The 11179-nt window shown below is 45.3% G+C and overlaps 1 protein-coding gene across 1 annotated transcript in view; it reads left to right on the forward strand.

Moving 5' to 3' along the window:
* The window catches only part of SPATA16 (spermatogenesis associated 16), a 162023-nt gene extending 152771 nt beyond the window's left edge, over positions 1–9252 (forward strand). The window contains exon 11 of the mRNA XM_025190469.3: positions 8920–9252. Coding sequence (XP_025046254.3) covers positions 8920–9042 — 123 coding nt within the window. The 3' untranslated portion in view covers positions 9043–9252. The remainder of the gene's footprint in view (positions 1–8919) is intronic.
* Positions 9253–11179: the final 1927 nt, after the last annotated feature.

The following is an 11179-nucleotide window of genomic DNA, read 5'->3' on the forward strand; positions in this document are numbered from 1 at the left end:
GCTGTGTCTAGACTGGCCAGTTTTTCCGGAAAAATCAGCCGCTTACCCTTACAGACTACCAAAAAAAACCCTGCTCTTAAACTTATAAATGTTCTTGAAATGGGGTGAACAGAGACTAATCCAAAGCTGACTGCAAAGAGTTACAAAGGGAGCTCTCAAAACTGGGTAATTGGGCAACACAAGGGCAGATGAAATTCAGCATGGATAAGTACAAAATAATGCACATGGAAAAATAAAATCCCAACTAAACATACAAAAATGATAGGGTCTAAAATAGCTGTTACCAGTCAAGAAAGAGCTCTTGGAATCATTATGGATAGTTCTCTGAAAACATCTGCTCAATGTGTAGTGGCAATCTAAAAACTAAAAAACTAACAGAATATTAGGAATCATTAGGAAAGGAATAGATAATAAAACAAAATACCATATTGCCTCTATATAAAATCATGGTTTGCCAGCATCTTGAATACTGTATGCAGATTTGGTCACCCCCTCTAAAAAAAAGGGTCTATTGGATTTGGAAAAGGTACAGAAAGGGCAACAGAAATGATTGGGATAAGGAACATCTTCCATATGAGGAGAGATTAACACGACTGGCACTTTTCAGCTTGGAAAAGAAATGACTAAAGGATTAAGGGATATGTTAGGTCTAGAAAAAAATGACACCAGAAGCTGGCCCAATTAAATTTATAGGCAGCAGATTTAAAACAAAATAAATTATTTTTACACAGTCAACTTGTGGAACTCTTTGCCAAGAGATGGTGGAAAGGCCCAAACCCTTCTTCCCCAGCCTGACCCCAGAGTTCACACCCTCAGCTGACACCCCCTCCCAGACTCTACCCCCCAGCCCTATGGGGGTGGGGAAGAGCAAGCGACAGGGGGAGGGAGTTGGAGTGACCAGAGACAGAACCTTGGAAAAGGGATGTGGCCTCAAGAAGGGGTAGGACAAGGGTGTCTGGTTTTTTGCAGTTAGAAAGTTAGCAACCCTAGCCTGCAGAGCTGAAAGGATAGATGGATACTGAGTGTAGGCAGCCACATGAGACACCAAGAGCATATGTTAGCTGGAATAAGGGTGCCATGGCTAAACAGATGTAACCTCATTCTTATCTGGAGTATGGTCGCTGAGATCAGCCAGTATAACAACTGGTATATCCAGCATCCACCAGTTAATGGTATTCAAGATACATGTGTGATCTGTAACAGGGACTAGCCATCTGGGCATGCCAAGCAATCACAAAGCATGAGTAAGGGAAGCACAGCTGGACCATATGCAGCAATAATTGAGATGCCTCCAATTACATCTCCCCAATCCCTAAGCAAACAGGCAGTTTGCAGAGAATAGACCTGAACCGGGGAAAAACTGAGCAGTGGGTCTGAGATTTGTCATAAGTCCCTATTCAGGGTACTTTCCCAGCTGATGAACAACATCTACAGCTGTCTCCTGCATTTCCATTCGCTATCACTGACCCACCTTGTCCCTCCCTCCTGGCAAACATCAGGATATTTGCACGATATTATTGGTGAAATAGGTCAGGACAGGAAGACTCTTTATTCACTTCAAAGACGCATATATTGTTCCTTATCTTTGTAAGGTGTTCCATTTAATGTCACTTTCAAGAATGCAATAAAATGTTTCTGAATCAAATTCCCAGCTAAAGTAAAAACCATATATTCTCCTGACTGACAAGAAATTCTGCAGGTCAGTCTTCAAATTAATCATGTTATGTTATCAAAGTACCCCATATTGGTATTGCAGCCTGGCATTAACTCTATTAAATAAATGTGCTGAAAGTATTTAACCATTTACAATTTCTGCACAGTTTTGTAGACTAATGTAATAGCATTTTAGTTAAATATGAGCTGTTTGCCTTTGTAGTTAAATGAAGCATGGACCATCTTTTTTATTGTGAATTCAGAATTAACATATAATGCAGAATAATTGACTTGTAGCCCAGCCAGTCATTTATAGTGCATTAATTATACCTTTCATCTTGTTTTGAGATGTGTGAGAATGGAAGTGCCTTTATGTGTGGCGCTGAAATAAGACAGGCATGGACATCCCATCATTCCATTTGTGTTCTTTAAAAAAAGCGAAGTGGGAAAGTGAAAAAAAAAAAGGAACTTCATGTACATGCACATGTCTCAAGTCAGTGAGAAGAGAAAGTCACTTTCTCATCCATGGAACTCAAGGCCTTGGAGCAGGTCTGCACAACTCGGAAAGCAGCAAGGGCCATATTACTCCAAAGAAAACAGCTGCGGGCCACAAGTAGGGATGCTCTCCCAAAAAAATACCGAACATGCCAGCTAAAAATATTTGTCGATCAAAAAAAAAAAAAAAACCCATGCACGTTTCCACTTGGCCCCCTGGCATTTGCCTCTCCTGCACCCTGCCCTTTGGTGCCTTCCCCTTTCTACTGACCTTCCAGTTTGCGGGGCTGCCAGAGCCTTTTTAAATCCGGCAGTCGCTGGCCGTGACGTCACGACGCCACGTCACGCCGGCGTCCTGGCATGGGCCGGCGTCCTGCCCTCTAGCTTGCGCCCTGCCTCCTCGCACTGGAGCTGCATGCAGGCAGCCCGGCAGTGAGAATTGCCACACTTCCCCCACCCCAGTGGCGCTCCGCTCCTCTGCCCAGCCAGCGGATCGGATGGAGCCGCACCACCCGTACTCAGCATGGGCCATACAGTGAGCCCCTGCGGGCCACATGCAGCCCTCGGGCCATATATTGTGCAGGCCTGCCTTGGAGTATTGTTGTAATGGAACACTTTGCCCTGTAACCAGCTTTGAAGTTACCACTGGCCTAATTTTTAACAGCCCTGACTGGTTTTTAGGCTGCTGGGTTTTTGTGTTTGTAGCTATTTTCGTTAATAAAGGCCCCCTCTTGTGATCCCCTGTATCCTGGCACTCTAAGGCTACGTCTACACTGTAGCCTTCTTGCGGAAAAGCTTATGCAAATTAAGCTTGGCGTGGCATATCCCCACACTTCATTTGCATAATTAATGAGCAGCTGTTTTTGCGCAAGAGGCTTTTGCGCAAAAAAGAGCAGGGCAGATGGTCCTTTTTGCGCAAAAAAAACCCTCTTGAGCAAAAGCCATTCTTCCTCAAAAAATGAACGGCTCTTGTGCAAGAGGGGGTTTTTGCACAAAAAGGAGCCGTCTACACGGCTCTGTTTTGGGCAAAAATGGCTGCTTATCTTGGTCCCTTCATAGTATAATTTTGTATCATCCCCCCAGTGCCGAGTCCATTTTTTTATTTCTTCTGTATCTTGTTCACCATCCATTTTTCAACCAAATTATCAGCCCATCTGAATTTTCTACTTCCATATTTTTTTTCTTTTTCTCTTTTCCTCAGTTTAGCTTCTGTTGCTTTTTCTCTTATCAGTAAATATCCAGGGCCTTATATATTTCTGCCATTATATTCCTTCATGCAGAATTATAGCCCAGAATCTGAGGGTATGTCCACAAAGCAACTAAATCTCCATGGTGAGCTCATGCCTTCCAGTTCAGGATGGAGGGTTATTTCATTGCTGTGTTGACTTTGGGGCTTTTCCTAGAGCCTAGGTCAGGAGTGGGGACTCTCAGGCCCAGGGGTCAAATGCGGCCCCTGAATTGCCTGGTTCCAGCTATAAGGCTCAGGAGCTTCCCCAGTATTGGGGAGCCTGTGTTGGCAGCCCAGCCCCTGCACTGCCCCACCGTAGAGCCAGAGCATACCAAATCTACTAGGCTGTGCCCCCGCCAGGCTCTGGTGTGGGAGAGGAATGTGGGGAGTGTCTTTCTCCTTCTCAGACAGGGGTCACATCAGTTAGAGTTTTGGTGTTTTTTTTAACTTCTCACTTGTGTGAGGTCCCTGACTGATTTTTTTTGTGGGTCAGTGCCCACAACCCAAAAAGGTTCCCCACCCTTGGCCTAAATTATAAGATTCTGTGAGCTGAGAGGGTCTTAGCCTTGGGTTCTAACCCTCGCCTGGAAATCTAAACAGCAGTGAACCAGCCGTGCAGTCCAAGCCCCATGTGTTTTTCTTTGCTGTGTAGCCATGCCCTAAGAAGAGAATTACATGTGAAAACAGCAGAACTCCATGAACTTCCTTAGTAGAAATTCCTTATGGCTACAAAGAGAAGCCTATAAGCATGAATCCAGCTGTTGTCTTCCTTAGGCTGCAGATAGCATCTGTTAAATTAATTGTGAGATAGGCGTAGACTTTCCTAGGTATCTCAATGGAACTATGAAACTTAATTAGGACAACTTACACATTTCATCCCTGATCATTGCAGTAGCTAACACGTGTTCCCCAGGATCCCAGGCTGCCTGACATGCCTTTCTCAGTATCAAATGCCCCAGCTTTCTACTATCCAGCTACCAAAACCTCCAACTTCAGGGCTCCTGACAACTTCGAGGGTATGTTGTCAATACCAGACTCTGAAGCACAAGAGAAAATTTATGGGCAGCATAAAATAAATTGGATTTCATAGCAAATTAAATAACACAAGGAACCCGCTGCACTGTTACTGTTGAGCTACATATTTCATTCCATGAAAACCTCAATTTTTATATTTAGCCAGCACTCCCACAGTACTTGCAATCTGCCAAGCTGCTGGGCCACAAAATGGAGGGGCTTTGCTGCGGAATTTAGATCCAACTTGCCACAGAGTTGATCTGCCCCCGTTTCTTCCATCTCTTGCCTCTCTCTCTTTGCTTCCCTTACTGCGATGTCTTTCCATGTCTCCCCTTGTTTCCACTGCCTATTGGGAGCTGTCTGTAGTGATCCAGTGAAAAGAAACAGGGCCAAACACAACCTTCAGTTAAGAACAGATGGGGAAGAGTTGCGAGCCGCCTCAATGAAACAGCCCAAAGAGCTTTAGTGTAGCTGCATTCATCTGCTTCTCTGCTGTTTGGAAGCTTATCCAGAGTAGAAATCATTTCTGCTGCTCCTGTAAAGCACAGATGGTGAGAACACCTGCCTGCAAAGTGCAGGGAGGTGCAGCTCATAGAAGCACCAGAACAAAGCACAGGTAATAAACCAAGTTGTCTTTTCAGTCAGCGAAAATGGGTCTCTTGGATTCTCAAGTCACTAAGCACTTGAAAGTTTCTACTCAGGCCCAGTTTATACTCTAGCCCAGCATCATGCAAGACAATGTACATTTGGATAGATAGGTGAAATAGATCTCTTGCAAATAGGGAATGCACTAAGGGATGTCACTGGTGGGGCTCCCAGAATGTCAAAGGTTTCTTGTGTAGGATAATAGCCTCCAGTCCTGGCCTTTACCCTAAAATGGAATGTGCTGCAACTCTGACTGTAGATTTTTATGAAAGCCAAGAGGCTGATCCAATGGGCATAAGACTGACACGAAATGAGTCACACAAGAATCACTAACATTATTGACTAAGGTCAGGTTTATGACCAAGTCTGGCAGGTCTCAACTTCAGAGGTAATGTTGCCTGAGTAAGGACCAAGGGACTTACTTAGTTCTATTGCTGCAGGCTTTGCCCTCATCCATAGGTCAGCAGCTCAAATATTTTTTGCCATTTTATTTACATCAACTATGTCGATAGTGTACAAAAAACCCACTCTGTGACAGTAACCTCTTTTGTGCCACCTGACTACACCCCCTTCAACGTGACGACCATATGCTCCATTTACACACCTCCAATTTACCTTTTGAAGTGAAATGTGTAAGCTAAAAACCATGAATAAACACTACTGAAAGGTGCAGCCACCTAACTGACAACACAGCAGGCAGAGGGGAACCATTTAAAAATGTCGAAGACCAGTATTTTCTTTATGGTTGTACGGTAATTTGAATCGTGCTCACACTCACTCGTTTTAACTGTAAGTCAGATATGGTTTGAACACCAGCACTGGTGTGCAAATAACATTGTCAGCTCATCAACTGTGGCAGTAACAAAGCAGGTACGGAAGCAACTGTAAGCCCTCCACCCTTTGCTATGGCATTGGGGAGGAGGGTCTTGCTTTGACATGTGTGTGATAAAAAATAAAATGCACACAATAGCAGAAGAGTTCTGATTTGATTTATGAAAATAATTCAGTCCATGGCTTTCTGGGGACATTACAAACCATGGGATCAGTGCTGCACAGATTTATTATGTCTCAAGAACCCAGAGGAGAAATAACGAGAATTCTTATGGCACCTTATAGACTAACAGATGTATTGGAGCATAAGCTTTTGTGGGTAAAGACCCACTTCGTCAGATGCATGTCATTTCCCATCTCTGTGGAACGAAGTGGGTCTTTGCCCACAAAAGCTTATGCTCCAATACATTTGTTAGTCTATAAGGTGCCACAGGTCTTCTCGTTGTTTGTGCATATTCAGACTAACACGGCTACCCCGCTGATACTTGTCAGAGGAGACATGTTTCCCATCACCGCCAGTCCTCTGCACCCCATAGCCTGTTTTGTTCAAGGTTTAGGAAATGTTGGCAATGGGGGGGGGGGGGGAGGGGAGGGGTCAGAATCAGGAGCCTTTCTTGATGCTATTTGCTTGGCAGAAATACAAACATGATTTTGTTAACCTCAGTTAGAACAAAAGTTACCTTTTAATCTACCCTTGGGTGGGAGGATGGTCTTGAAGCTAAAGCAATGGACTAGGGAAGTCATTTCCCATCTCTGTGGAACAGTGTGTAGGTAATTTCATACCTATGAGCCATGGCAGGGGCTTTTTGTGGTTAATCTTTCCTTTCATTCAACCTTTGTCTCTTTAGACTCAACTGTAAGCTCTTTGGGGCAGAGACCGAGGGCCAGCTCGAGCCATTCCTGCACCCTGGGCAGCAGGCGCGCAACGCATGCACGGCCCTGCCTCCCAGTGTGCGGCGCCCCTTACAGCTGCCATCAGGCACCCCCCTTAGGTTGGAGCCCCGGACAGCTGCCTGGCTAGCCCCCCCTTAATCCGGCCCTGCAGAGACCATATCGCACACACGCTATTTGTACAATCCCTACAAATATCGCACACATGCTATTTGTACAATCCCTACAAATGTCACACACACACTATGGCTGTCTCTACACTGGGCCACTTATTCCGGAAAAGTGGCTGCCAGCTGTCTACACTGGCCCCTTGAATTTCCGGAAAAGCACTGATGATCTACTGTAAAATTGTCAGTGTTTTTCTGGAAAAACTACGCTGCTCCCGTTCGGGCAAAAGTCCTTTTCTGGAAAAACTGTTCTGGAAAAGGGCCAGTGTAGACAGCACAGTAGTCTTTTCTGCAAAAAAGCCCCGATCGCGAAAATGACGATCGGAGCTTTTTTGCGGAAAAGCGCGTCTACATTGGGCACGGATGCTTTTCCAGAAAAAGTGCTTTTCCGGAAAAGCATCCTGCCAATGTAGACGCGCTTTTTCCGGAAATACTTATAATGGAAAACTGTTCTGTTTTAAGCATTTCCGGAAAAGGGTGCCAGTGTAGACGTAGCCTATTTGTACAATCCCTACAGTCTTGGTGGGAACCTGTCGATGCTATTGTGACACGTGGGTGATATTCCATGACTGAGCACATTTCTTAGGATATGTGAAAAGAAACCTGTGCAAGAGTTTCAAGTGGCTTGCTAGCAAGATGTAGGGTATAGGTGCCCTGCTGAAAAGCTGTACACTGCATGGAGGAGTGGTGCCCCAAAAAAGTCATAGCAAGAGAGACTGTCCTGTGGGCTGTCTACAACAGCAGCCTCAGGGAGGCATCCTAGAAAGAACAGTGAGCTATTGTGCTCGACCTGCATGATCTTTACATGCACTGTATAGCATGGCCCTGCACAAATGCATACACACCAGGCATAACCAGGGTGGCATAGAGCCAGAGATCAGGACTATGGTAACACTGCAGTAGCAGCCTCACACATATTGAAGGTACGAGCCGGAAGAACCTAGCTCCAGTCTATGAGTCTACTAGTAGGCTATGCTCAGATGAGTTCATAGTCATCTGTTCTGTTATGACAAAAGCAATGCTCCACTGAATGCATGTCAGGGTGATAGATTAAGCCTTTAAAAAAAAGTACATCTTAGATTGTGATTGGAAGATTGCTTCTTCAGATGCTGATAGCAAATAGGGTGCTATGAAATGAGTTTGTATGTAATTAAGTGCAAATGCATCGAAAGCGTTCACCTTATGAGAATCCTGCTCATTTCAGAGCCTGGCGATGGATATGAATAAACCTAAGCTATTGGGCTAGAAAGGCATGTAAATATAAATGTGCCAGTATTTGCAGAACACCTCTATGCAGTCCCATTTTGTATATTCTGTTTTAGATTGTTTTAAAGCTATTGTTGGCGGGGGGGGGGAAGTGTGTGTATCTGAATGTGCCATTTATTAGAATAATTTTGATTTTATTCCAGCAGGAGACTGATGGTATCTTGAGGAATTATTGTTTGCATCCTTTAGTCTTTTACTGTATCCTCTGGTGAATGATATTTCATGGGAAAATGTATTTATTCAGAACTTCATTTAGATTTAATAGAAAAATGACTCTTGCCATGGCAATGTGGAATACTCATTTTTCTCCCTGTGCTGACTTTCAGCATATAAATGCCAGGCGCCTCTGTTCTCTTTCGGAATTCTTTCCTTATCAGAAAAATTTGCTTGAGATTAATTTCCTCATCATGCCTTCTTTTAAAGGGACTGTTTTTCAATGCCATTAGAAGACATGGCTGTGATATATTTCTATTTCTAATGTGCGGAACCCAGTGAAAGAGTCTATTCCACTGCAGTAAAGGAATTTTAGCCCAGTGGAAAGGGGCAAAACAATATTTAGATACCGTTACTTTTACCTGTTCTTTGGGAGTACGGTTCATTCCATAAACTAGTTTTTTTAATTTGAAAAAAGCATTTATTTTGAAAGAACAAGACTATTTGTAAAGAAGCTTTTTGTGTTTATTTGCAGGGGGAAAGAGATCTTTGACGTTTATTTATTTCTATGTACAGGTTGGAATAATTGAAGACTTCTTGTATCAGTTAGAAGACAGCTTCTTAAAGACCAAAAAGCTCAGAACAGCCAGGAGGCAGAAAATGAAAATGAAGAGGCTTCAAAGTGTACAGCAGCACTAGTCCCTGAGGAAATATACTATCCCCTCCCCCAGCCTGCTAAGACATGTAGAGGAAAGCAGCAAGGACATTAATACCACGGAAGTTTTGACAGTAGGGACAACAAAGGCCTGCCCTCAAATTAATGAGGTGTCCCCTCATGACAGCTCATCTTTAGCCAGGAGCTCCTGTGCTTCATTAGTCTTAACTGGCAGGAATAAATGTTTGCAGGAAGCTTGGCTTGGGTCTTATTCAAAAGTGTCTTGTTTATTTAAATATGGTGGAGAACTAGCTCTTGCTGCGTCTTCCCCACTTTCTCCTTTCATTAGGGAATAAAGTCCATAGAATCCTAGGGATGGAAAAGACCTCAAAAGGTCATCTAGTCCAACCCACTGCCCAAAGCAGGACCAATCCCAACCAAATCATCCCAGCCAGGGCTTTGTCAAGCCAGGACTTTAAAAACCTGAAGGATGGAGATTCCACCATCTCCCTAGGTAACCCATTCCAGCGCTTCACCACCCTCTTAGTAAAATAGTTTTTGATAATATCCAACCTAGACCTCCCCCACTGCAACTTGAGACCATTGCTCCTTGTTCTATCATCTGTCACTACTGAGAACAGCCTTTCTCCATCCTCTTTGGACCCTCCCCCCCTTTTCAGGTAGTTTAAGGCTGTTTTCAAATCCCCCTCACTCTTCTCGTCTATAGATTAAATAAACCCAAATCTCTCAGCCTCTCTTCATAAATCATGTGCTCCAGCCCCCTAATTATCTTTGTGGCCCTCTGCTGGACTCTATCCAATGCATCTACATCCTTTCTGTAATGGGGGCCTAGAATTGGACACTATTGCAAATATGGCCTCACCAATGCTGAAAAAAGGGGAATAATCACTTCTCTAGCTCTGCTGGCAATGCTGCTCCTAATGCACCCTAATATATAATGTTAGACTTCTTCGCTACAGGGGCACACTGTTGACACATATCCAGTTTCTCATCTACTGTAATCCCCAGGTACTTTTCTGCCAAACTGCTGTTTAACCAGTCAAGCCCCAGCCTGTAACACTGCTTGGGATTCTTCTGTCCCAAGTGCAGGATGCTGCACTTGTCCTTATTGAACCTCATCAGATTTCTTTTGGCCCAATCCCACAATTTATCTAGGTCACTCTAGACCCTACCCTCCAACGTATCTGCCCCAACCCTCCATGAATCTATCTACCCTAGCCAGAGTTCCCTCTAAGGTGAGTGCCTGCGCAGCTGCACACCAAAAATGTGAGGCCTTCTCATCTCCTGAGAAGAGCCACACAGTGGTTGCTCAGATGCTCCAGAGTGGGTCCACATGGTGGGTGGCTGCCCAGCCCCAAAAGCAGCAGGGCAGCCACCATGCAGCCATGGCCCTAGCTTCAGCCCTTTCCCAGGCTGGAGCTGTGGGCTGCATGGCAGGCAGCTCCAGCTAGGGCCCAAGCTGGAGCCCTATGGTGGGCAACCCATGACTTCTCTGGTGGCCCCAGCCAGGGGCAAAGGTCGATGGGTGGGGCAGTAGCGTGGTGCCTGGTGCCCCAGGCCAGACCAGGCATCGTTGCTAAGCAGGAGCAGGAGCCAGCAGCGACCTTCTCCCCTCATGCTAGGGTCGACTTTCTGCCACCCGTTGGGCTCCACCACAGGCTGTACCAGAACCGGGCATCCCCAGATGAGTCCCAGCCGGGCAGCGACTGCCTATCCACAGGACTGGTTCGAGGGAAGGACCTAGAGGCAACCCGGCAGGAGGCAAGCTGGTTGTGGGGACAGGGGGTGAGGTGAGGAACAGGGGTTTGGCCCCCTCGGGCAGGGCACTGCCCAGCTGGGCTGAAGGCTCTAGGCAGCCTGGACAGGGCAGCTCTGGACTGGCTGCAGTTCTGCACTGAGCTGGAAAGGGGACCAGGATGGGTAAAGTATCGCTCAGATCCCACAGCCTGGCAGTTGGCAAGCCTCATTCCTTGTAGTGTTAAACATCCATCCTCCAGGCATAGGGCTGCCTCAACCCACGCGTTAAGTGACAGACTTGGGTCTACTGTTTTTCTTATGACAGGGAAAGTGCCACTAAGGTCTCCTAATTTACTTCTTCAAAGGATACTCTTATTCGTCTTTCCCCTTCATCGTTTATGTTTGTATACATGGTGCAGATGG

Source organism: Pelodiscus sinensis, chromosome 10 (assembly GCF_052426305.1).
Source record: "Pelodiscus sinensis isolate ZL-2025 chromosome 10, ASM5242630v1, whole genome shotgun sequence".
In the NCBI taxonomy this organism is placed as follows: Eukaryota; Metazoa; Chordata; order Testudines; family Trionychidae; genus Pelodiscus; species Pelodiscus sinensis.